General features: G+C 43.6%; 1 protein-coding gene across 1 annotated transcript in view; it reads right to left on the bottom strand.

The window, feature by feature from the left end:
• Nucleotides 1–714: 714 nt before the first annotated feature.
• The window catches only part of PKDCC (protein kinase domain containing, cytoplasmic), a 38466-nt gene continuing 11367 nt past the window's right edge, over nucleotides 715–27813 (bottom strand). Inside the window, exons 2-7 of the mRNA XM_069800240.1 lie at nucleotides 22719–22841; nucleotides 19358–19629; nucleotides 15674–15753; nucleotides 14700–14807; nucleotides 4530–4703; nucleotides 715–1968 (exon numbers count right to left, since the gene is read on the bottom strand). Coding sequence (XP_069656341.1) covers nucleotides 1883–1968; nucleotides 4530–4703; nucleotides 14700–14807; nucleotides 15674–15753; nucleotides 19358–19629; nucleotides 22719–22841 — 843 coding nt within the window. The 3' untranslated portion in view covers nucleotides 715–1882. The remainder of the gene's footprint in view (nucleotides 1969–4529; nucleotides 4704–14699; nucleotides 14808–15673; nucleotides 15754–19357; nucleotides 19630–22718; nucleotides 22842–27813) is intronic.

The following is a 27813-nucleotide window of genomic DNA, read 5'->3' as shown; positions in this document are numbered from 1 at the left end:
AATGCCAACAACCCATATCACTTCAATGAACTGTGCAGTATGTGTTGGCATGATTTATGTAGCAATTTTAAAAGAATCTGTAGTATTTGTTTATTACCAGAGCATGATTGATGGGTTCCTAAGTGCACGGCGACACAATCAGCTGAGCTATTACGGCTGGGAGTTTGATAATTTGTGAGTTACAGCCATTACAGCATGTCATTTCAGTCACTTGCCAGAAGTCGTTAGGGTATCAGTGACCTCAGAGAAACCGGTGAGACGAGACCCGCGGCCGATGGTGTCACTGTTGGACCACCTCTCCTGCATGGTCACACTGCTGCCCAGCTGCCTTGGCTCTCCTAGTCTCCTTCCCTGACCCTCCTTGGTAAAGAAAATACACCATTTAGCCCAAGGAACAACTCCTTCAGGTTCTGCTCTCATCCTCACCCCTTCCGAATGTTAGAAGACTGGTACCAGTGTGACTCAAGCCACAGGGTAGGAAAGGCTGCTCTAGTGTTGTCTTCTGACAGTCACTCGCTTCGTGACAGGCAACCACGTAGACAAAGCCACCATGTACCCTGGAAATACACCCTTCACTGGGAGCCACTGGAACAACCTCAGTTCCTTCCTGGGACAAATAGCCCAGGCTTAAGTTTACATACAATACATTATGTCTAAGTCTTCACTGGATTTAGGCATTTATTTGCAACACAAAAAAATCGAGTATGAAAGAAATTGTATTTATCTTTTATTTTTCTTTTTTTTTTTTTACAAAAATAAACAATTTGAGAAACAAAAGCACATTTATTTTCCTGACTGTACAAACTACAAAACAGTATGACATTGGTCACTTTAGCACTTACTTTATTGCTTTCACTGAAAGCAAATTCTCTAGACACACCATGCCTGTAAAACGCATTTTATATAGAATTAAGGCTAGCATTCATTTGACATTATTAAGGTCATTTACTTCTTTCACTCTAAGAATTAGCAAGCAGTGCCTTAGAAAACCAAGGATTTGATGATAAAAAATACAAATAACTGCCAGATAGTCATTAAACTAGTACTGTTCCACCAGCTGGATTGCTTTGCTAGTCTGTCAAAGATGTGGCTTCCTGAACAATTCAAACTTAATTCAACAAAAGTCTTAAGCACAGGCTTAATTGTAAGCATATGCTTAGGCCTATCCCTATTCAGCAAAGCACTGGGCACTTGGTTAAGTCCCTACCCTTTTAGTGGGACTATTCATATGTTTATGTGATTCGCTAGACCTACGAAATGGCTCTTTTAAATTAAAAATGAAACTTTATGATAACATTGGAAGCAAAAATGAAAATTAGCTACAGTCTTGCAATTCTAAACATAACCAATTCCTTCCTTTTGACAAATATGCCAGCATTGCATTTGATAGCTTTAACACAAATGCTGATTGTCTTCAGTAACGTTTGCTGTTCAGCTTACAAACTGATATGCTTCAGTTACTGTGTTGTGATTGTACGTGCCCAAATAAATATCAGCGCGGAGGATACAGACTTCGCACAGAAATGATCAACTTTCATCCCTGTACACACACATACAGGTCAGAAACGGTTTGCTAACCTTGGTTAGAAAAGCCAGAGCTGCCAGCTGATTTATAACCAAAATTATAACCTAACAGTGTATCGTATCTTGTATTTTGCTTTGTTTTTTTTAAAAAAATCACATTTTCAAAATGTTGTTTTATTGCACGTTCATCCTGGGCATGCAGGTTATTTCTTTAAAGTTTTGTTTAGCACTCTATAGATTAGAATGAGTAATAGTGCAATTATCTCTCCGGCCACAGCCGCCTTCTACCTAACAGCTGCCTATATTTATACACAAACAGCTCTTGTCACTCACAAGTCAGAGTGAGCCACTTTAGGTGTCAGTCGGTCACCTTCACATATGTTATCTTGTCAGGATCAGGCATGATATGATTTGAGGCCGTCTTGAAGAAGACAAGCTGCCGACCTGCACCGAATAGGAAAAGGGGAGGTGGGAGGAGGAAGCGGGGAAGGGAAAAAAAAAAAAAATTAGAAGTGATGAACAAAAGGTTGCCTATCTTAAAATACTGACATTTCATATTCTTCTTCAACCTATGCATTTTCAGGAAACCCAAGACTGAACTCTCTCTTAACTTCAACTGGTATAAACCTGAAATGCTTTCGTCTAAAATGACACCAAATCTCCCCTGGTTTCAGTATGTTTACTCTTATCTAATTATGGTCAAGATAGAGCTGTCCACAGCTAATATGGTAAACGAAGGAAAGGTCTGAAGATTTTAATACAAATTTCACATGATCTTTAAAAAAGTATTTAAAGACTCTCCCACTGATCAAAACAGGCTTGAGTTCAGGGCTTAAATGAAGGACATTGATTTGAGTGTACAGGAGCAGAATCATCTTTGCGTGCTTGAATCTTTGCAAAACTGATCAGTGCAATGTATGTTAAACACGACTTTCTCTGAAATAGCTCTTGCTGATCACTTTGTAGCTCTGGGTTTTAAACAAGCTGGAACAAGGTTTCTACTCCTCAAGCAAAAAGCACCAGCAAGTGATAACAGCCTGGGTTAGTGTAAGGCATCTGCCAGATATACATCCAAGGCCAGTGGGGGCTGCGTTTGGTGAGGTTTCACTCACTGGTATTTGTGGGAGCCGCAGTACAGTTCTTGTGTCTCCCCATGCTTAATGACCTGGCATCTTGTTCACAGCCCTGCCTCTCGAGGAGTACCTGCCGTCCCACGGACCCGCACTGTCATTGCCTTTCCTTGCAGAGATACTTGCCACATCTGTTCAGCCTCTGCCTTCCCTCTCTCTAAACTTCAGATAATCAAATGCTATTTACTCCCAGCTGCCTCTCTAGGGGGCTCCCATAACACTATTTTCTTAAAAAGTAGCACATGGCAAATGGGATGCCTCAACTACTGAGCAAATTTCCGTGCGCAGGTTTCAGGGACTCAAGTGCTCATGCCTCAGGAACACCAAGGTAAAGGGAATGCTAAATAGGACTAGAAATATTGCTACTATGTCTCATTTGCTTTTAATATTGTAACCTCAGACAGGAGCTGCTCCAAACTTCCTATGAATTTCCCTGTGCCATAATAATTACTTTTTTAGTATATTAATTAACTACAATAGTCTGACTATAGACAGACTGACATGATGACCTAGTAGTCACTGGTTAGCCACAGGCAAGGTTAATATAAATTAGTTTTTTCTAGGTTCCATGGAAGTCTCTGTTTGTACCTCCCAGAAGCACAAAAAATGCAGAAAGCTGTAGCAGTACACTACCTAAAATACTCTGAAACATGAACTATCTAAAGTTTCTAGTTGCTAGTGACGCTTTCAGAGCTGGGGACCCGCTAGCCATGTATATAGGCCTGGCTGTGGTGTGTATTTATGTTGCTCAACTAAACACAACTAAAGCACCCAACTGCACCGGGGTAGATTTTGACTTCAGGTTAAGATATGAGATTGCAGAGGTACAGACAGAAAGCTGAGCCTTCGAGCCTAAATAACTTGCCACACTGGGTGCAGTGTGCCCAGGGGATGGGGCCAGCCGCCGGGACATGCGGCTCTCCGGGGCACGTGGGGAAGGGGCGCGGGGTTGGGAGCCGGCTGCGGCATTCCGCTCTTTGAACCCCGCAGCCACTCTGGAGCTGCAGCTACCGGAGATTTTTAGCAGAGACTTGTAACATTTTTGTTTCTCAGATTGCTCTGGAGCGAGTTGCTTGAAACAGGCGCAAGTATGGTGCAGAAGCAGCACGCCAGGGCCAACTCTACACTTGATGTCAATCGGCACCGACTGCCTGCCTTCAGGGGAACCACACTGGGATTGCCAGGCCCACAGACCTTTTGGAAAATGTATTTCTCTTTTCAACAAGTGTATTCTGTTAGACAAGAAAATGAGTTGCGGTAGCAAATGGGATTTTCCCCTGGAAGTTCTACTCCTGCTACATCTACTTCTGCCTGGTTTTAAACCCTCCCTTCTCACTGTTCTTTAGCCAAAGCCCTACTGCCAGAAGCACGATGCTCCCACCAGCAGCAGGGCATCTCTGACACCGGCCGGGAAGTCCCAGCTAGGCACACAGAAGAACCTGTTTGGTTTTGTGTCAAACTGCAACAGCCATTGGGATTGGAAAGATTTATTTAAATCCAGATGTTGGACCACGTCCTGCACATTTAACTGCGGAAAGAGGTCACAGGCTTTTGTTGTGGTTTCTGCTGCTGTGTTTTAAAATAAAATTTCAGACCTCGCGGTTTGGACACCTATGGTCCATGTGCCGTAGCGCTCTGCTGCCAGCTCCCCTGAGTCCGTCGGCAGGTTTCTGCTCCCCCGACAGCTGGCAAAGAGAAGCCCCACCAAAACCGAAACTGCCTCAGCTGGAGCTTCAGAAACTATCCCACTTCTAGCTGCTGCTGGCGGCTCCCACAGCCCAGCACAGCATGCTCCCTAAACTGTATTAAAACACTTAAAGCAGCCAGAATACGTGACTCAGCTGCTGCTTCTGCTCCGCAGCATCCGCAACCTACCTGTCCAAGTTGTCTGGTTAGTTAGGACGAAAGCTTTGCACTGGGAGTAGCTGTCACAGATCTCAATGGCTTCATTGACATCAAACACAGAGAGGAGGCAGCCCTTATGATGGTAAGATGGCCAGCATCTGTAGTTCTCATCAGGAATAAAAGCTTCAGGCACCCGTCTGTACTCTGCAAATAACCAAAGCAAAGCAATCACTTTCAAAGCTCCAGCAAACTGCTTGTTTTTAACAGGCAAGGTTTATTATAACAGCTTAGGAGCAGGATATATGATGGAAAAGGTGACAGGCTAGACTGTACCAGCCCCGGTTTACTCCCAAATGTGTTTATAGCTCTGCACCTTACTTCCTTTTCCTTTCCTCCTTTCTTCTTCTCACCTTTTTCTCCAGAAAGCGTCTGTAAATAAACAGTCTGTGCACAAAACCCTTTCCCCTTCCTCACTGCACAGGCGAGGCTTTGGTTTTATGAGGAGTTTTACAGGAAGAATGTCCCATTGAATAAACAGCATCCACTTGAATGAACTGACTCACTGTCCTACTTCTTAACAGTGAGCAGGATTGTCAGGGTGAGACCCGACCAGGCGTTCCCAGCCCTCCCTCTCCCTCAGAAGAGCATGCTATTTTCCTTCAGCTCCTTTAGAGAAGGAAGAAAAGACAGGCTTTTAATTAAGCAAACTTTTTTTGCTTGCTCAGATTAGTACAAAAGGGGAGTTTCTTGATGGGCCTCCGAAGAGAAGGAAAAAAAAAAGTAGCGGGAGCATGTCAGCATGGTCCTCGCCCAGCGCCTCCGCGCTGCCCTGCCGATTACTCCTCTCCCTTGGCTGCCGTTCAGTCTCACTAGCCTTTATGAGCTGCCTCTTGTTCTCTGTTCACAGCTCCTCTCACTTTCCCAGCCGCTGACGGGGGTTCCTCTAATGAATGCATCAGCAAATTCAACTGATCATTTATAAACATTTCTGTTTAGCGTCCAGATGCACAAATTGATGGTTCGCTCCTGTCTCCCCCCGCTACATCCTATTCAAAAAAATAAATAACATTCTATATTTCTTCTAATTGTATCTATCATGGAAACCAGAGCTGCCGGCCCTGACTCACAGCCTATTCTTAAGTCACTTTGGTTCAGGCATTTTCTGCCTGAAATTGCAGATTCAGCCCCTTAATATTTCACACAGCACACAGTACGAACACCACCGAGTCAAAGGCGAGTGTGTCTACTACTCTAAACTGCCAGTATTTCAACTGGGAAAAGAAGTATACATCCACAAGTGCTCGTTCACACCACACAGTCTGAAATAGTGGGAAACAAATGCAGTAAATGCATTCTATTTTAAGCCTGGCTCAGTAAAAGTATCATAAGAAACATTCCCAAACAACAAGCAAAATCAAAGCTGATCATGTCCCACTTAAATCAAAGGCAAAAAAGTTTTCATTAATTTAGAAAAAGCAGACTCACACAGATGAAGAAACTAAAACCCAAATAAAAATGCAATTTTACATTACAAATGGTCATGTCTCCATAAAAAATACATATGTATTTATTCTGAAGAAAAGTCACAGCATAAATCAAACTGCTACTAGCTGGATAGGTAAAGTCCCTTTTTTTAAATTTCTGTATCAAATGTACAGTGTAACAATAATTGAATGTAACTGAATAATATTCTCTATCTCTGTATGGTCACTGCTGAGTATTGATTTGTACCTCACAGCCAAGGTCAGTAAAATGATATGTGCAAATGAAATGCAAAACAATCAATTCATTATTGTCAGCACCATATACAATAATCTGTATCAGCATGCGTGCCGTGTTGACTGGGTATAAAATGTGACTATTCACAACTTTTCTTTGCACGGCTACAGAAGCGCCACCTAACACTGCACTGCGCCAAACCTCACGCCACAGAGGACGTTCACAGAATGACAGCACTTGCTGCAGCAGAAGAAGATGAAGCATCTGCCTGATTCTCTGCGTCAGCAGGGAGCGTGCACCAGCCCTTCCCGAGGGTGTCCTCAGAGCCCACCGGGCTCCACACCGGGGCTGGGAGAGAACTGCAGCATCCCTCGGCACGCCATCAGGGCACTAACCAGAGCAGCCCCGTGTTGCATCATGTATTTTTCTCCATGCAAGGCAGAAGCCCAACTGGAAGATACTTATTTTGAATTATCATTAAATTTTTAAACTCTTCTGTGCCCAGATATGCCTCTTAATATGCCTATAGCACTTTTTTTCTTCTCAACAGTTCCCGGTACAGCTGTCAGGCGTTAGGCTCTCAACTGACATAAACAGATTTCAAAAGAGCAGCAGTGATTTACATGACCTGAGGCTCTGTTAGAGGTAGGAGATAAAGTTCTCTCATTCCATTGACTTTTTCAAGGTGACCGAGCCTGGTAAATCATTTGGGCAGCTTGGACACATTAATCGACAGAGTTGGGCCAGCAATAACTGTGATGGTGATGGCAAGCTCCTGGCTTGCAGGTGCAAGAAAGGATGCAAACCCCCACGCCGGTACCTAGGGTGGTCTCACCATGCAGCAGAGCCCTGTGGCTGTTCCTACTCTCCTTGCTGCTCCCTGCCAGTTCCTACACAAGGAAGCCACCACCATCTGCATGACTCATGGGAACAGGGCAGCGTAACAGGTACACAGCAGTGTGACCCACATGCAAAGAGCATTTTCCTTGGCTGGGAGATCATCGAGCACCCGACAGGTGAAAATACAGCCACCAGAGTCTAAGGGAAAGCACAGAGTGAGTCACACAGCCTCCACGAAGGCAGCTTCTGGCAGCTCCCCCGAACTGGCACAGACCGCTGAATGCCTGCAGTTTGGGGATCTGAGCCTGCTGCCTACAGGGAGGGGAGTGGGATGCAGCGAGGGGGAAAGGCAGGAAGGCAGCCCCTCTCCCCGCTTGCACGGCAGGCAGCAGGGGCGGCTGGCTGCCTGGGAGCGCCTTCCCCCAGGAGCATCCCGATGGGAAGGCAGCCACGAGGAGCAGAGAGCGGGACGTGCGATGGCCCCGCACCCTGGCTCACACTCCCAAACCAGCCCAGCACTCCCACCGCCCTGGGAAGCCAACACGGGATCTCCTCGTCCAACTATTACAGTCAGAACTGATCAGAAAGTCATTGCAACACCAAGCGCTGGTCTGGGGAAACCGCACTTCTCTCCAAAACTCACTTTATCTCGAGCAGAGCAAGGTACCTGCCTTCTCCGTTTGCACGGCAAAGGCAAATATCCCTGGAATCTCTTATTTACATAGCAACAAACTAGGGAGCTGACCCCTTAGCCCTTATTTGTACAAGTTGTGAAGAAATGCACTCCTCACATGAACTAGAAGGACGCTCCTGAAGGATGCCCCTCCACTGAGATGTGCTCTGGCAATGACATTAGCCCCAGCCCACAGGAGAGCTGGGCTTCCCCTACAACTTTAAATGATCGTCTTGATCACTACAGTGCGGTTACTTCCTCAATTAAGCAATACTCCACTGGTTTAAAGACAGCTCCAGCTCAGGTTTTTGTCCTGCCAAGACCTGAGACTTGCTTAAATGGAGTCCGTGGAATTTGAAGGCTCACGGCAGTAAATCACATCATAAAAAGGTCAAAGTTCTGGTCGATTTCCAGACTAATGGTGTTTAAAACCAATAAATACTTGCCTAATACTACAAATGCAGCCATAAATTTACACTTTTGCATACATACACGTAGCTTGACACAAAGTACATAAAGTCTATCAAGGTAATGGCAAGGAACAGGTCAGAGAAATGCAAGATGTTCCTACCGGTATCACAACTGAAAAAGAATCCTTTTCTCCATCTACTGGTTTTGTGAGGATTGAAGCAAATAAATGCAATGCAGTAAGCCTGATCTTGATGTCGCTTACAACAGATTTACTCCAGCTTAACGTACAGGAGCTGATTCCCTGCTCACAGTTATACAAATAAATCCTACGAGGAAAACGTTTTTCCTGCCCTGTAAACATTGTAAAACTTCAACATATCTTGCTATGCTGAATCTGGGAAATCCTCAAAAGTTTTGTTTTGTCATATTTTTAATAGTTTTAAAATATTTTTACAAGTTTGCTCTGGTCAATCAAAACACACTGTTTCGATCCCACCAAAATCTCAGGAAGTTTGTTACAGCACTAGCCAGTCCCCATGACAGCCACAGTGATATTCAAACCAAGCACCTTCTCATGACAGGTGAGAGGCATCTTTAAAAGCAATCTGCAGCATCACTGACCAGTGCAACAGCTATAAAAGAAAGTCAATGCTTTAAAATCTTATTCTAAATTTTTTCCATCAAAAGTCACCTGCGTTGTCCCAAAGCCGACTACAATCTATAAACACACTCATTTTCACTGTACTAGACTGAATCATATAAATAACTCCACAAGTATATAATAAACTATGTGAAACCGCCTGTGGTTTCCCCCTTTTAGCTTGTTTGAATCACCCTAAATCTGACTTTAATCAGTCCTAATGACCGTTTATTTCAGCCACAGCAGCCAGATTGCATTTTTACTACCAACTACAGCTACTCGTTGGAAATTTGCCCAGTTCTCTTTTCTAGTTATCACCTGCCAATACACCATGGGTCAATGACACAGATGCAGTAACGTTCATCCTTGAGAGAGAAATCATGTTGCTCCTTTTCCTCCCTCCTCTTTTCCTCCACTCTCCAGAGGAACACTGGCAGTCGACTCTGGATTTGCTTTTAATTGCTTTGCTTACAAGTAAGCAGAAAGAGCCTGATCTTGCCAATCTCAGCAAAAAGTGGTATTGAGCAGCGTTTTGCTCTACAAACAGTCCCCACCGACTCCCAGGGAGCTTATGGAGAACAGAATCAGATCCTAAGTAGACAATAATACACTTATGTTTTTAGTACGCTTCATTTTATGCTGAAATTTTCCTCATGCTTCAATACCTCACATTTAAACATGTTTCTGACAACAAGCCTCGCAAAGCCGTACGCACAGTTGTGCTACAGAAAACTATTTTTTGGTATGTCTGAGAAAATGACATGCTAGGCGTATCCTGCCTGTCTCTGCTTTCAATCATTTCTGACGAATCCCAACTGTTTGGAAGCACAGACAGGCCTGGCAGGACACGGGTTTGCCGTCAGACCGGGAGATAGCCCTGCTTCTCTGGTGAGTATTTCCATCCTTTGGCTGTTTCCCGCGTGCAGGCTGGAAGCGAAGTAAGGCTTGCCTCTTTTTATATGCTTCCATTGTGCTTACAGTAGAGCCATATTTAAATCGGTATGCAGGCTGTCACCGAAACACAAATAATAAGAAGAACAACATGTTCCCTTGCATTTTATTCCCATTAGCATGACACAGCTGCAGTGGTTTTCCTGCCTCGTGCCCCACGTCCCAGGGCCGCTCACCGGGCTGCGGAGCTGCTCTGCACCCACGGCCACCTCTGCGGTGCACACCGACTTACCGAAAGCAACCAGCCCAAACTAGTGCCACAGGTGCTTGTAAGCTGCATCTGGCCCACTCGCTCACAAAAACAATGATGCTGGTGATGGACGAGCCCAGAGGTGTATAGGCTCACGTCGGGGGGTATTTAAGCTTAAAGACAGATGCCTACAGGATTTGTAAAAGACGCTCGGTGACTTCTTTAGTGTTCTTCAAAGGAGCTGAGGACCGAACCCATCAGCAGAAAGCGTTTTGCTGTACGCTGCCAAGTTGGCCGCGGAGAAGTTTAGCGACAGCAGAACACGTTGCTCAGTGAATAGGGCATATGGTTTGCACGATGGTGGAGATACGTGCGAGCAACAACCAACCGGTCACTATACGGCCCCACCGTATTGCCGGGGCCGTATGGCTGCAAAGCAACCTGCTCCTGTATTCCTCTGTGGGCTGGGATCGCCCGACTGCTGATGCGAAAGCCCTCTGCGCAAGGCAGGGTGGAGAGGGAGACTTTCTGCCCGTGCCTGCAGCCCTGTGCATCTTTCCCCCTCAGCTGGCCACAAAGCAACCTTGACGTCCCTGGGAAAGAAACACCAAACGCACAAGTGCCAGAGAAAGCAGGAATCTGAGCTGCAAGGTCTGGGCTGCAGTACACTCCTGGCTGAGCCTTCAAGTGCCTTCAGCAGCACACTTTTAGCCTTAGCATTGTGGCCTGCCGTAGAATATACAAACTGCCTCAAACAATATTCCAGCAACCTTGCAAAATTTCTCTTTTGCATATATACATGTCCACAAACACCGCCCGCCCCCCTCCCCGATTTCAGTAATTCTTGGGCGGATTTACAATTTCCTAAGCAGATTGCTATAGCGACCCTTGTAGAATATTTTTTTCAAAACACTGTTGTACTGTAAATGTTTACATACAGCATAATCCTGCCAAATTATCTTAATACAAAGGAAAACACAAAGTGTCTTTGCTTTATGTCCAGCCTTCCAGCTTTTTTAGCATTGAGAATGTACTTTCAACTAACAACAGCGGCTAATTATGCCTTTCTGTGGGCTTGCACACCCTCAGGCCTAATAATGGGTCATCTATTAGCTTTAATGAATAACAAAGTTATTCGATTTACTAGTGTTAGCTGATTTCACGCATTTCTAAGTAAATTCTGAGTTAACTGAAGGGCTGAGGCTTAGCTCAAGGGCCAGACACCCAGTTGGTACAAATCAGTCACTTGATTGAAGTAATAAAAATGTTGATACTGGGGCAGGACTTTACTGATGAACATCAGTAGATTTTTTTTATAGCCTTCTTAATATGGATAATTAATGGAATGACTTAATCATTTTCAGATAACATATGTCAGAAGAAATACATGGTTCCTGTTTTAATTCACATTCTTCTGGTTTCCAGCAAGAGAGACCAACAGTCAATGGAATATAAAACTATTTGTTCATAGTGTTGTTTTAAACACTGTAATGTTCCTACATCAACATTAACAGTAGTGTGATTTATGATTACAGAACACATACATAGCTATCGAATGTCTCCCACGCCTCCACTCTGTTTCTAAGATACTAAAGCAAAGTCCAGAGCATAATATAATTTACAGCACTATAAAATCTTTTACAACTGAAGCACAGTGAAAGCTTAATATCCAAGATCTTCTGTAATATGACTATGTCATCTTGTTAAACTTCATTTATGGGGACACTAGGGTTGACAAGAACTTTCTTCACGTCACTTCCCTACTGATTATCAATATCACCTTTCTCACTTCATGGTGTTCATAGGAGGAGGTCTGCCTTTCGAAAACATAGGTTCAGATAGATAACACACTGTTTCCTCAAAGTTTATGTTTTACAGCCTTAGATCACTTGCCGAAGATCATGATCTCTTCTTTCCTAGTACAAATTTACAATGCTCTATCCAAGACAACGGGTAGTTCAAAGCATTTAGACCTAAGACATATTCTGAAGACTGTTACCCGAACCTTCTGTGATTTCTTTTCCCAAAAAAAGGAAACAAAACAAAATCTTGCAATTCTTGGATCTGAATTCTCCACTAGTTCTGCTTTTAGGATTTCAAAATAGATGACACACCCGAAAGGCCTTGTTTTGTCACAACCCTTTAGATGCCAGAGGAGACTGGCGTTGTTAATTCTTGACATTTCTACTGTATGAGAGAGCAAAAGTCCTGGGAGCCAAGTCACCTTGTGAGATTTCCATCATCTGGAGCAAAATCGATGTGAACTTGCACCTGCCTGGTCTTGGCATACCAGTGTACGAATGCAAGGCTCTGATCAACTCCGATCTGGCCTGAGAACCAAACCATCATCTCTAGTTTTATCTTAACCTACCACTGGGTTGGAAAACACTCTCCTTGAACTTTCATTACGCTGTAGAGCAAGGCAGAAAATGTTTAAAAAAATCCCACAACCTTAAACTTTTTTTTTCTTTGCTTCCACAGAGTAAGACAGTGTCCTCCTAGGCCCCAAACAGGGCCAAAGCAGGACCTCAGCTGACAGCCTGGGAAAGCACCGCAGTTGTCCCTTTTCGCACTCATCTTTCCCTCCACCACCCACTAGGAGTTACACAAATTATTCGGTCTGCTCAGTTGTTCAGCCCCGGTTTCAGCGGTCAGGAGGCCAGCTCAGCTGGGCACATCCTGCTAGTGGAAGAGGTTGATAACTTGGACACCGGTCTCTTCCAGCACCACTGACACCCTCTCCTACAACTTCACTGTACCATGGGAGAATTTCTCATTCCATAATCTCTGGATAATTTCTAATTAGTAACCTCTAATTCCATAATCTCTGGACTGACAATATTAAAAACTATTTCTAGCATGGTATTACCAGTCAAATACCAGTTGAGGAAGGAATATGTTCAGAATAAAAGTGATATGAACGGGTAGGTAGGTGTATTTTCACCCTCACAATATGACTTCTTCATACTTTTCTGGCAAGGAAAGGGAGCCTTAAAATAGAAATAAATTACAACCCCTTTTCTGTTTGGTTAAAGTAGCCTTAGAACAAACAAGAAACAGGCCTGCACATCTTAAAGGCATGGCAGCTAAGTCTGAAAACACATCTCATCTAAGTGTAATTTCCACTAAGATATCTGATCTCTCAGGCTTGCCATTGGTTGAGAACATTTTCCTATCAAGGAATTCAACATTACACTCATGGTCTTTAATGTAGACCGGCCAAATATGTTACACAAAGCATCTACAGATTTTCAACATCTTTGCTTACGTTGTAGAATGCCTAAGTCTATGAGAAGTGTCCTACAAATAAAAAGGGCTCCTTGCACAGAAGGGTGTTACTAACCATGAATACGGGTAGCAGATTCTGCGTTATATTATCCAGGACTCTACGGAATTAAACTAACACAAAAATGTGTAATTATTACAGTAGCCAAGTATACATGGAGCTCTGCTCCATATTAGTAGAAACCTGCGCTGTTACATTTACCACCGCTTCCTAAGCTTCTCTCCCTGAGATTCTTTATAAACATGACAGCCCTCTAAAATGCAGAACTTCATCTTGTCCTGATACGGCAGTTAAATCTGGAATCAACCAGCATCACAGAAAAACTTCAGCCCTCCTGGCACTTCTTCAACAAAGGACGTGTTTGTACTATTGATTGTACTGCTGAAAATAATTTCGCTGTGTTGACAGGCATCACTCAGCACAGATTGTGATGAAAAGCTGAAAATTAGAAAGTTAAATGAACACCTGCAACAATTTTCCTGCCAATTTTACAACAAAATAAATATTGAATTATTCTGATAAGTGGGTCAAATTCATCCCTGGTGTCATGGCCCTTTAAGGTTAACAGCGCTACGACAGGAATGAATTTGGCTCCTGTGTCTTTCACAGAGCAAATGCTTCACTGAACTTTTCAAACCCCCTGTGCCAACATTCATCTTCATTTAGAACCCATCTTTCCCTCTTTACTGAGCTTTTGCAGCAAAGCCATAATTTTCTTATCAACTTGCAGTCAATTATGTTGACAGTTTGACATGAATATTGTACGTACACAAAAATAATTTGCAAAACAGCTTTTTCAATTGTTAGACTTAAAGTCATTTCCATCATACATAATCTTCTTTGACATGTACAATTCCACAAGCTATCCTTCCGGGAAGAATATGCAACCCATCGTATCACAGCAGCTTGAATAGCATTCTACCTACTTGTGGTGCTGCAGAGACTTTATGAAAAAGATACTATTATGCAGCTTCGTTTTCATCCTGTCCTTTTCTTTTCTTTTTAATTCTATTGCTAGCCGAAGCTGAGGGACACATTATTCTTCTCTTACAAAGCAAGCAAACATTTTATTCTTCCAATCTAGAAGTGCTTACATTGCAAGAAATTCCTGTAAGTCCCAGGAAATCCATGGAGGGTTACGGCATCTTGATTAGATTGCCCCTGACTCATGTTCGGGCAGGTTCTGATACTCCAACAGCAGACAAGTGTGTGGATGTCATGAAACACATTTTCCACAAATCTGCTATGGAGAGCAATGCTCCATCGGATTTCCTTATCCCCATTACAGCCTGCTCACACCTATGGATGTCCAGCTACGTCATTTAGTGAGAAGGGCTTCAGAAGGCACCCAGGAAGCAAAAAGCAGACAACAGATTATCATGTGTATGTTTTCAAGGGCCATCGAGCCCCATTTTCTGCACATTTGCCCTTTCAAACCTCAAAATAAAGGCAAAGTCTCTGATTTTAACTTTTGAGAAAGACCACTTTACCAGCTTTCGGCATCCGGGTCGTGTTCTGTAGGTACTCTCCACTCTTATACAGATTCAAAACTCTCTCTAGCTGAGCAGCTGTCTCATCTATTCCCCAGTGAAGTTCTCCTTTAAAAGCACAGAAAAAGAATGAGTTAGATGAGGAGCAACCTGCATAGGACAAAATGCGGTCACATTCAAAGAAAGCCTTAAGCATCAGAGCCCAGCAGTGCCCTGCTCTATGGTGGCCCTGTGATGTGGACATGAAATCCCTGAGTTACTAAAAATTGGGTTTCATACCTGACATGAGCCAGGCATGTCAAAGGCTGGCTCGTCCAGCTGGGAACCCCAGGCCTGTGGGCAGAAAACACTGCAGTGAGCTTCCCACAAGGGACGAACTTTAGCCAATCCAGGGAACTCCAAAGGCTTTGCTTGTTAATTAGCTATAGCCCAGCATCGTTAACTTCCCCGTTGAATGCACACAGTACAAGGTACAAAACCCCTAGAACAACGCACCGAAAACCCTCAAATCAGATTTACAGGCACACGCAACTACTCTTGTCCCAAAGGCACTACCTCGGTAATGAGTAAAGATCTATGGTAATGTCACTTGCCTCTGGCTTCTGAGGTGTAAAAGCACCACTGGTACCATTGGCAATGGGGAAGTATCCTGTTTTTATCATTAAAATTCCCCTTGCCAGAGACGGGGTTCCTCCAGATCCCGCAAGTAATTGCGTCTTCATGCAGGCCACCCCAGTGCTGAAGTGTCAGGAGGAAGTAAATTCCTCTGTGAAGCCTAGATAAAATCTCAGAATGGGTTTCTCTGGTATACGGGGCCATTCTTGCCTTCTCTGTATGGGGGAAATTTTACCCTGGATAGAAGAACAATCTGGTTCTATTGCAGTGAACATAAAAGCAGCATCTGCCCCATCCCAAACATGACAGTCACATTAAAAAAAGGAAATATTTGGCATTACCATGTTTATTCCAATTACCTGTTGCATTGACTATCTTATCCAGTAATGGTCTCAGTGAGGATGGAGCACTGTGTGGAAGAAGATATGTAAAAAAAAACCTGCAATGGAAAAGTAACCCATATTGAAAAATTTAAAAAAAGAGTTTACAAATGTCTGGTAACTACTGAACAACATAAGGAATAAAATTCCTATTGCTTATAAGCCACTGACCTATTCAGGAAATATAATCATATTCTATAGTCAAATAAATATAGAGCTAAGACTATTCACACAGCTGTCTGGCATACCTAGACCACGCTGTTATACACAAGGCTGCCTTGTAACTCTGTGTAAATGTTCCATTAACACATAAATTTGCTGTGAAGCCCCCTGGATTGTGACTATTGGCAAAGCTGTCTGTACTTTAACAAAGTAAAAGGATGCCATCAACCCCAGAAGTCTTGGGGTTTTTTTCAAACTTTGAAAGTGCATAAATCGAATTTCTGCTCATTTCAAATAACTGAATATTATTTTCTTTTCTACAGTTTTCTTAGATTTTCAAATGAATTACCAGGAGAAAGCCGCCTTCTATTGTTTTAAAGCCACTGCAATTCAGAATGTCTCCTCTGTTCTCATAATTTATTTAAATTCAAGAGGAATTCACGATGGATGTATATTCTCCATTTTAACATTTTTAATTACAAAAGAAAAAACAGTATGCCTTCACCATCACTCAAAATACACTTAATTTTCACATTGTTCCTTTAAATTCTATTACTCTGCCAATATTACTACCTATTGCAAACTCAGTATCATAGCAACCTAAGATGGAGACGGACAGTTCAGGATCTGACAATATAAACAGAACTATCAGACATAAATATTAGGTAATGAGCAGAAAAGGACACAATTGGGAAATTGCCCTGCTTTACCTCTAACCTGCAAAGCAAAGTACAATGCTTTTTCATATACAGAGACCACATGGTCAGAAACCTCCAGGGACTCATGCTCAGGAGGGAGACTAGCAGACGTCTCACATAAGCACAAATTAAAAAATTAAGTTACTGATAGCAAAAATTGATCATAGACTCAGGTATTATTGAGCTGACATAGTCTACTTACACAATGAATATTTCTTTGAGATCATAACTCCCTTTTTCGTCCCTTACAAAAACAGTATTTATGAATTTCCCAAGCAGGATTATCCCCAGGTAGGTATTCTTAGCGATGAGTATGAAACAGCCAGTATAAATACATACAGAAATCGAAGAGGCAGCATAACATTTGTAATAAATAATTTGTCTGGTAAATTTTACCTCACTTTTTTTGCTTAGAGATTATCCATAAAGCAGAGTCTGACTGAATGTGAATTGCAAAAATTCAGTGCCTGTCTTTTACTTTGCTAAATGCTGGATGAATGCGAGTCACGGAGGTTCTTGTTTTTCTGTGGCTATAGAAATATACAACTTGTTCTAATGCAAACACCCACATGTGAAACTCTGACGTGTAGAGACACTTGTGCCTGCACAACTTAACTGCAGGAACATTTATTATTCATCGATCGCAGGGCCAGTGGCATCCTTTGTGATCTGCGTAACGCAGATTGTCAGATCCTTTTGCATTTGTTCCTACAGCCTTTTTTTTTCCTGTCTTTTTTCTTTTTGGGAACTATCTGATCTTAAGAACCATCAATGACGGAGAATTAATCTCAGCCATTGGTTAATAGTTCAAAATATTAAATCATTATCCTTACTTTTAAAACTGAAAATTGTTCCTCCAAACATTTGGAGGAAAACCCATAGAGACACATTTGTGACAGAAGGTAACCATCTGAAAGTCACGATGGGCCAGTCCTTGCATAGTAGAGTTTTTTTCAGAATGTTCTTTCCTTTAATTATTTACCTCATAAAGAAACCAGCTAGATAGGCTAATTACACTTTCAAGGCTAGTGCCTGCTATATTTTAAAATTACAAGGGGTTTGTGCATTGTTTGACATATTGCTGCTTTTGACTTCTACCTAACAGCACCAGCAACCCTTTACTGAGGGCAATCTCTAACCCTACAGCAACAGAGTGCGTCCGTGAAAATACGAAATTTAGTAGCCTACCCCTAACGAAGTGAGGATTTAGCTTTCCAAGACAAGTGTACAGAGTTTGTTGCTAAAGCCCTAGCACGGGTGGTCGCAGCCTACTATAGCATGAATCTGCTGTTGAACAAAACCTCACTGTCTCTATCAAATTAAGCAAAAGCAGGGGCTGAAAGCACTGGGGCACTGTGCGTGTGCTACAGAGTGGTGCGCGGTTCAAAGGCAATACTAAGAACTGTAATAGAAAAAGACCACTTCCTTCAGCGAGACCAGCAACCTGCCGCAAGCCCACCACACCGCAGACAGATCCCCACTTACAACTGAGATGGATGGGTGCCTATTAAAGGTTTCTTAGCCAGACCAGTAAAATGGTCTTAACCAAAAGCTAGCAAGCTAAGCAAGATCTTTAAGCCAAGCAAATGGAAATGGAAAATTTTGGAGGACACACTAAAAACTGCGCTGCACAACTGCAGAGGGCTGTCATGTGGTGCAGCCCATTTCAGTGTGGTCAGCTAATGCAACACACATGCTGGTGAGCACCCTGGGACCAAAGCAGAAGACTCTCTTTGGAGCAGCCTCTCCTCGCTGTGGTCTGGCAGGCAGTGAACGGCACGATGCTTGAAAGGGAACTCTAAGAAATAAGCACACCATTACGGCATTGCTTTGAGATCCTCCATCCTCCTGTCTGGATCGGACCAGGCAGCTGCCTGCCCCAGCAGCGTCCATCAGCCGGAGCGGCGGCAGGAGCGCGGCACCGAGCGTCGGCCACGGGCTCCCCAGAAAGTGGCGACACGGCTCCCCCAGCACCCCGCACAGCCCTCCGAGGGAAGCGATGGCCGACGGGGGAGAGCCAAGACCACAAGCGCAAAGCCATTGCCCAGAAGGACTCCGCTGTAAATTCAGAGAAGCCCTTAAAATCAAATTTGGAAGACAGACGGGACCTACGCGTCCCCCATTGCGGGCACGGCGCTGCCACGGAGCGGGAGCAGCACCGGGAGCGAGTCCCTCAGCGTCTGCCTGTGCAGAGAAGGGGGCTGCGGGCAGAGGGGCAAAAGGGAGCACCCCTTGCTTTCAAAGGTTTGGGATTATGCCCCAGTTCGTCAGCAACTGAGGGTCTCGGTGGCCCCGCGGCTGCACCGGTGCCTGTTATAACCCTACCATGGCAGGCTCTGGTGAGGCAGAGAGCATCGAGCCAGAGCGCAGGATGAGAGCCCAGCGTTTCTCTGCATCTGAAGACAGCTCTTTGCTCAGCTGGTGGTGAAAAACGTGTCACGACCCCTCTTAACTCACACCGAAGAAGAGCTGCCTGAATGACCTCACCACAGAGCTAACGGGCCCCCAACTCCACAGGCACCTCTGTTTCACTCCTGTGAAAATCTCTACTTGTGTGAAGAATTCAGTGGGATTAAGCCAATGTAAAATTAGACCAAGTGGTGAATCACACTCAAAGTATGCAAAACAATTCCAAAGTTATAAATGCTATGCATTTTCACAAATGAAACAATTATTCATGGCTTGACTTACTCTTGGGTAACGGTTCTGAGACAATATGTACTTGTTGATGTGAATAACTATAAAGGATGCGGGAGCCTTTTTGCCTGCTTTCAATTTTCTTTTACCTTATCCGATCACGCACCTATAGGCATTGTAGAGATTCCTCTTTTCATTCATACTCTGACACCGTCCCTCAACCGAACAGGGCAGTGTGAAGTTCCTCGCAGGGAATTCCATGAAGCAGTCGCTGTTACTGGTGCAAGAGCTCTCCTCAATGCTGGCATCATCCAGATCCGTCACCTTCAGTTCCCCATCCACGATCACAAACTGCCGAGGGCGAAAATCCAGTAACGTCACAGAGCCAAGAGGAGAGTGAGCCAAATAATGCAGAAGCCGAACTAAGCTGAGACAAATCTGAAATGCAAAAAACATAGGTACCTTGCGTTATTTTCTCAGTACAAAGTATATAAATGAAACCACTTTAGCTGAAGATATATCCATAAATATATGACTTAATATAAGTGTTTTAACTTATTCTCAAAACTGAATCTTGCAACTAAGGTATTTTTCATAGGATTAACATAGCTGATTGTAAAACCCTTAGAGACTTGAAACAAAAATAAGCTTCTTTACCAGCGCTTTCCCACACTATTCTTGACGCAGGGCTTATTGTTGCTATTCTTACTTTTAAGAGAAAGAAAAGCATTAACTTTTAATAACACATTACGCACAGGCCTTGACCACGCAGCCTGATTCTGCTCTTTTACAAACTCCAGGTCTGGAAGTTTTGGCCGGACAACTCTGCACCCACACCTGGAGCTCCAACTCCAGACAGTGTCTGTATTGCCTCCATACTGATCCTGCCTTTTGACTGCTTTTATAATTTTTTTTCCACTGGTTCCGCTCATGTTTGCCTTTTTCCAGGGGAAAAGGAAGCAAATTCCCAGAAAGAGGAACCCCACAGCTCCTCCGTAACTCTTTGTTGTGCCTCAAGGTGAGTATGTCCACCTGCCTTGGTAGGTCTACCTTGATGGACCCTCATGTGCCACTTTGAGGCTGATGCTGCACTTTTCAGCTGCAGGTTAAAAATCTGAGTAACTATTACTAGACAGCAAACTCAACGAACGTTGAACTCAGCCCCCTTACCAAAGGACTGGTTTCAATTCCCGCATTCCTTTAGAGTCCACTATGTAATATATTAATCTAAATGTAGCATTATTATGAACACAGTTAAATACTGGAATTTTTATTCTACATGTTAAATTAATAACAGGTCTCATTCAGTCTAGCAAGCTTTTTATTGTTTATACATAATCTTTGTTTTCTGTTAAAATTCGCTGTTAAGGCCACGTGCATTGAAGTAGTCAAATCCAAATTCAGTCTCGGGGCATAAATGGTATACTTAGGGGAGCACCTAAATGCACCCTTCGTAAGAAAGCTGAGCGTGTCTGAAGTTATCCCGCACAGACCCTTCTCCTGTGGGACATTAGGACTACCTTAACACTTCTATAATCATTTCCCTGCTTGACAAGACTAGAACATTTTTAACCTACTTACAGCATACCACAGTTCACATGGAGATGCCTGTAGGTGTAGATGAACACAGGCCTGGTTATGGGACGCCAGACTTGACCACCCTTTCCTTCCTCTGGAAGGACACAGGATTCATGTATGTGCCATCCTGCAACACGCTGTATATAAAAGGCACATCCAGCCCTAACTAACCTATAATACACATATCTTCAATTGCCAATGAACCCAGAATTTAGCTTGGATAAAAACACAGGTTGTCATCTGAAATTATTGCCTTTTTTCAAATGCCAAAAAGCCCCCGCTCCTGCACTGGGAACCTCTGCGACCAGCCCCGACAGGCTGCTGCCCTGTGTACCCGCTGCCAGGCTGGGACTGCAAATGCCCCCGTACAACAAGCTTTAAGCACACAGATGAAGGCTTTGCTCAGTACCACACACCTCTGCTGAGCGCAGAGGTGCCGATCTTGGGAGAAGCTAACTGCCGAGTCCTTCAACAGAAGGAAATTATTATCCGTAGGAATAAGGTCAAATATTTACGCAGTCATTTTTGGGACTGGACCACAAACAAGTCTCACGTATCAAGATGTGATTTTACTTCCTCCTTCTTCTCTGCCTTAGTTGCGTCCTAGACAAGCTAATGAGCCTGATGTTATCTAAGACTTCATTAGAGCAGTCATAGGAATATTTCATCTATAATTCCACCTCTGAGAATCAGCTCAGCACCTTCATCTAATTCGCCTTCATCTCCCTTTGCAATTGCTCACTCAGAAAACCCAGGCTGGAAGGAAACTTCCCTGTTTATTACCCATAATCTAACATATCTCTTGGTCATTCACTTTGTACGTAGTTGCCGTCACAGTCCGTTATTTGCATTCCCTGGATGAGACGAGCTGAAGACAGGTCCTGTACTTCAGGAGCCGTGACAAGTACCTCTACTGCTTATTAAGACGGTACTTCTTCCAGGAAAAGGGAGCTGAAGCCTAGCGGAGGGAACACGCTTGTTCCATCTGTATTAGTAAAATAAACTCTGCCAGGGAACATTCCTGGGCACAGAAACTTAATCCCACATGCACACTTGCTAGCACAGTCTCTGGCCCGGGTTTGACAGGACCGAGGCTGTTCTCCCGCAGTCCCCAGACGTGACCCAGAAGGCAGCACAGCCCAGGGACCGTTTCTGACCAGCATCCTGCGTGCAGCCACCCGGCCTTCAGAGTGCAAGAATGCGATAGTACAGACGTGGGCTGCACCTTGCTGGTTCGCCTCCAAGATCAGTCAGGCACACTTTTAGTTTTCTGGTACAGATGTAGCCATGCAATCCAAAGTGGTTTAGATGAAGACTGCTGCTGCCTTGCAACGTCTTAAGGAGTTAACCTCAGCCGACAGCACATCCCAATATACACGGAGCGAGACAGCGCTGTCTTGATCAAAGCATTGCTGCAGTCTGGCTTCATTTTGGACAAATTAAGTGTGACCTTCGTGCTCCTGGTAAACTGCCAACGTGGTGGATAACCTGGCTTTGAGATCTGTGTACGTTTATTTCAATATTCCCCCAGTAAAAGACAAACAGAGCAGGAAGCAGTAGAAAACAATTCTAAAACCAACCTATGATAAGGATCAGGAGAGAAATATAACATCCTTCTATTGTTTAAATCCCAGTTGCAGAGCACAACGCTCAACACCAAAAATCCTGGGCCTCGAGCTTTAACAAGTAAGCAATGTTTGAAGATATCATGTAAAAATCATATAACCAGCTACATTTAGATAACATCAACAGACAAAATAGCATGATATCTTAAACACTGCAGAAAGGGAGTGCTGAAAGTTGTTTCTAAACCAGGATGTAATCATATGCAAAGCAAATGGTTAATAAATGTGAATTGCACTGCATAGTACATAACCCCTGCTTCATCCCTGATGTTATTTTGTATTCATCACTCTCTTAAAAGTCCTTTTAAAACAGTTGTTACTCACTCGAAATCTGTCTTCCCAGGAAGTCTGTAAAAGCTGAATCATCTCTAAAGGCGAGCCTAGTTCAGTGATGGTCGTCAGTGTGTCTGGGATGTCATTGCTATCTTGGTAGCAATAGCCATAGAGCTGAAAAAAATCACAACCGGGCAATATCAGTGTAACGTATCTCAGCAAGCTTTTACGTTTCTCTATGGATGAGGTGCAAAGTAAGCGTTTCTTACAAGGCTCTGAGCTCCACACATTGTCTTGGCTTGAAGTCACCCCCCAATAGCTTTTGTGTCCTCCCATTTGAGGAACACTCTCTCAAAAGTCCCAAATTAGCTAGCAGAGTTTCCTGGGGGCATCATACAGCACAAGGCCAGTGACGTGCCCCCTGCATACCCCTCCGTACAGGCTCTTATCTCAGTGAATGTTCTATTGGGTTTGCGTGGCAAGGTTTTGGCAGCGAGGGGGTTACAGGGGTGGCTTCTGTGAGAAGCCGCTAGAAGCTTCCCCCATGGCCGACAGAGCCAATGCCAGCCAGCTCCAAGTCGGACCCACCGCTGGCCAAGGCCAAGCCCATCAGCGACGGTGGCAGCACCTCTGGGATAACAGATTTAAGAAGGGGGGGGAAACCAAACACCTGAGCAATTGCAGCCAGGAGAGAGGAGTGGGAATACGTGAGAGAAACAACCCTGCAGACCCCCAGGTCAGTGAAGAAGGAGGGGGAGGAGGTGCTCCAGGTGCTGGAGCAGATTCCCCTGCAGCCCATGGGGAAGACCATGGTGAGGCAGGCTGTCCCCCTGCAGCCCACAGAGGTCCACGGTGGAGCAGATATCCACCTGCAGCCCGGGGAGGACCCCACGCCAAAGCAGGTGGGTGTCTGAAGGGGGCTGTGACCCCGGGGAAAGCCCACGCTGGACCAGGTTCCTGGCAGGACCTCTGGACCCGTGGACAGAGGAGCCCACACTGGAGCAGGTTTGCTGGCAGGACTTGTGACCCCATGGGGACCCACACTGGAGCAGTCTGTGCCTGAAGGACTGCAGCCCACGGAAGGGACCCACGCTGGAGCAGTTCGTGAAGAACTGCAGCCCATGGGAAGGACTCATGTTGGGGAAGTTCATGGAGGACTGTCTCCTGCGGGAGGGACCCCACGCTGGAGCAGAGGAAGAGTGTGAGGAGTCCTGCCCCTGAGGAGGAAGGAGCGGCAGAGACAACGTGTGATGAACTGACCCCAACCCCCATTCCCCGTCCCCCTGCGCCACTGGGAGGGAGGAGGTAGACAACACCAGGAGTGGAGTTGTGCCCAGGAAGAAGAGAGGGGTGGGGAGAAGGTGTTTTAAGATTTGGGTTTATTTCTCATTACCCTACTCTGATTTGACTGGTAATAAACTAAATGAATTTCCCCAAGTCAAGTCTGTTTTGCCCGTGATGGTAATTGGTGAGTGATCTCTCCCTGTCCTTATCTTGACCCACGAGCCTTTCATTATATTTTCTCTCCCCTGTCCAATTGAGAAGGGGAGCGACACAGTGGCTTTGGTGGGCACCTGGCATCCAGCCAGGGTCAAACTACCACAAATGTTTAAGAAAAACATATCATAGTTTAAAATATCAATGAATGCAGAAACAGAATTCTATCTGAGGAAAATTAGTTTAGCCTATGCAGTATCTGGCTAAATAAGACTGATTTTCTGCTTAAAAGACATCACAAAGTAGCTTTTAATGACAGTTCCCATAGGACTACTTTTTGTGCATTGAGTGGCAATGTGTATTTCAATGACATGGTAGCTTGAAAAGCAATTGAAATGCCAGAATTTATCTTTTCCCAGCCAGAAATTGCTTCTCGCTATACTTGATGGACTTTTGTGGGCAGTACCTTTAAAGAAGGGCAAATACTCCAAAATATTATCTGCCAGTAGCTTCATCAATTTAAAAGCATTTAAATGGCAATTTTGATCTATGCTCCAGCTCTTTCTTGTATTTGCTTTCCAAGGACATTTGAACGATTAATTTTCACTTGCATAAATAATTGCACAAGAATATTTAAAGACTGTGGAGAAGAGATGTCTTGCTTTATATGGAGTGGGACAACATCTGACAGGGCTGGGGGACGGGCTTTTACAAACTCCCTGCCAAGCCCTGGCAGAGAGGCAGTTAAATGAGCCTGATAAGGATCTGATTGCAACTTTCCAGCCCGAACAGCATGCACATGAAATAAAATTAAATGTAATCTCTGCCCCCAGTCAAATAAACCATACAGGAAAAGGGTCTGTGTGAAAAGGCAGCATTAAAAAATGTCCTGCTGCTATTCCTCACTGCCTTGCCCTGAATTAACTTTTCAAACCTCTTTTAGTTTTAAAAAGCTCAGGGAAGATGATGGAGGTCTCCTCTGAGCTGAGGGGACTCAGATATGGCCCTGCAGCAGGCAGCAGGCTCATGCAGACAGGAACGAGGTCCAACCCTAATTCACCAGGAAAGCAGGGAGCCTGCCCAGATTGCCATCGCTGGAGGGAGCAGGGTGAGGCTGAACATAACCACTGCAAGCAGATTTGAGTATCAAGCACATTCTTACGGCTTGTGACCCTCCCAGCCAGAAAAGCAAAGACCAGGCTAAAGTCAGCAAATACGGAATTTGTTATGAACTGTTCTGCTAGCTCTGACTGTAGCTGTCTACATTTGAAGGAAAAAGGGGTGCCGAAAAATGTAAAAGAAGTAAATGTTTTTCTTTTTGGTGTAAAAATGGTGCTGTATTTCAAAACAGCTGCTTAAGCATGGATGTTAACCTAAACAGAAAAAGAGCTAGAAGATTTTATTTTAAAACATGCCGAAAAGATTTTGGCATCGATGCACAACAGAGAATTTGTGATAGATGCCGATATGAACATTTGAAATAGGAAAAGGGACCTTTCTCTTTACTGCCACAACCATGACAAAGATTGCAACGGCAATCATTTCTTCATCTAGAGCCATTCAGACCAGACTTGGGTTTGTTCCTTATCATCTCTGACACCATTTTGGTGCAGCTTGATGGGAGTTAAATCTTCGTGTGCTGCAAACTGTCTTACAGGATTGCATCAGCACAATTCTGTTCAAGCCTTCTGAACTAAGAAAAAATGAAATTAAATGAAAATATTGAATACAATATATATCTCTTCTCAGAGACAAGCTGGATTTGGCAGTTCTTACTAGGTATTTCACGTCTCTCTTGGGTGGGGGCAGACTAAGGAGGCAGGATGAAGCTCGGTAGGTTTGAAAACCCTCGCTTCTGAGTGTCAAAATCTAACATCTGTTTTTGTATCATCTGCAGAGTTCAGCTCTTGTCTTTAGCACAGTAGCACTGTCTGTTGGGGAAAAAGCCATAAGGGAAATGAGCAAGCAAGCCAGACTGGGAAAGGACAGTCTAGCAATAACTGTTGGTTCACAGTAACGCTGCATACAAAAAAGATATCAGTCTTCATTAGACATTCTCAATGTTTGTGAAAACCATTCCAGTAATAGAAATACAGAAGACGAATGACAATTATACATACCTTTGATTACAAAAACATAATACATACATATCTGTACACACAAAATATTGATAAATTAGTCTATTTATGTCCATATGAACACATAAGTAGAAATTAATTACAGTATCTATTTGTGTCTATTTTATCTCAATCCATGAATGCCAATAGTAATAATAATGATTTAGACTTGTTCTCAGAGAGCTGAAACTTTGCTCCTAAGTAATTCTTTCATTTTAGTATCCAATTTGTACCTTGACAAAAGTCTTCACTGCCTGAGTAGCTGGATATTTGGTGTATATTTTACTATATTAATACCCATTTAATCACTTCAGTCATTGTGGAAGCTTAAATGACCCGATCCAGTTTTGGTTTCATATTAAATTGCTCTTTATTCTCATAAGAAGATTTTCTTGCATGAGTACTGCTGAACTTAATCAATCTCACAAGCTGAAAAACACAGTACAGTGCAAGTTAGTGTAGGTCTAACTCAAAAAATATATAATCTAACCTGAGCTCTTTATTGTTTTTACTTAAGTGAAACCTCTCCAGATGCAGTGTTATTACATAATTATATAGAGTTATAAAAGCACAGAAGTCTGAGATATAAAGGATTTATTGGGCCACATTTATACTTTTCTAAACGAACTCCTGAAACTAAATGCAAAAGTGCACATGTAATTACATGGCCATATTTGTATGTGCAATTACGATGATTACAAACTGGGCAAGTCCCAACAGCCAGTTAAGCATCTAAAATGGTTACATTCATCCCCTCCTGATGAACCACCAGCCAGCATACAGATGTTACAAAATACAGAATATATATAGATGCAAAATATTCCAAGACAGTAATTCTTAGGCCTTCCATTCAAGAAGCCAACTTATTAAGACATAGAAACAAATACAGAGGTACTACCCAAAATACTTTTTCTTTTTCCCCTTCCTTTTGTTTTTGTCCAATCCATTTTAAGGTCTGAAATGAGACAAAATGGTTTGTATTCCCGGACGGTGAAGTAAGAAACAGATAGCTGGATGCATACAATAACAAGAAAAATAACCACACGGGGAAACTGAATATAGCTGGAAGCAAAAGATGAGCCAAAATATCTCCTCTATCTGAAATTCTATTAGGTTGGACATCATTCTCAGCGTCGCAAAGCTACACTTTAGATATATTCAGGAGTGATGGTTTTCATACGCCTTTTCAGTATGGTTCCAATTAAATGAATGGAAAGAAATACAATCCCACATCTTTTTGCTATCTCGAGTCGCTGCATTTAAATGCCACCCTAGTATATTTTTGTGTAGAATCTAATAGCAAACAGTCGCAATATCGGGATGCCTTTCTGTCTGTTTAGAAAAAAGTAGGCCAGATATGAAATGTTGACTTGTTGTCACATCGTGTGCCGTAATTCATTTTGAGTAGCCCTGTTTACCAAACCCTTCCCTCGCTGTTTGCATTTTCTCAGTCATAAAGGCTGGGTCCTGCATTAGTCTTTACGTACCCAAAACCTGCACTGACTGCCACAGTTTTTAGGCATGCTGGCCATACAGGGTCAGCCCCTGCGGAAGTTATATTGCTTTGTAGAAGCCCATGTCCCTACAGCCGG

Source organism: Haliaeetus albicilla, chromosome 13 (assembly GCF_947461875.1).
Source record: "Haliaeetus albicilla chromosome 13, bHalAlb1.1, whole genome shotgun sequence".
NCBI lineage: Eukaryota > Metazoa > Chordata > Aves > Accipitriformes > Accipitridae > Haliaeetus > Haliaeetus albicilla.
This window is presented reverse-complemented; position numbering and strand designations above follow the sequence as displayed.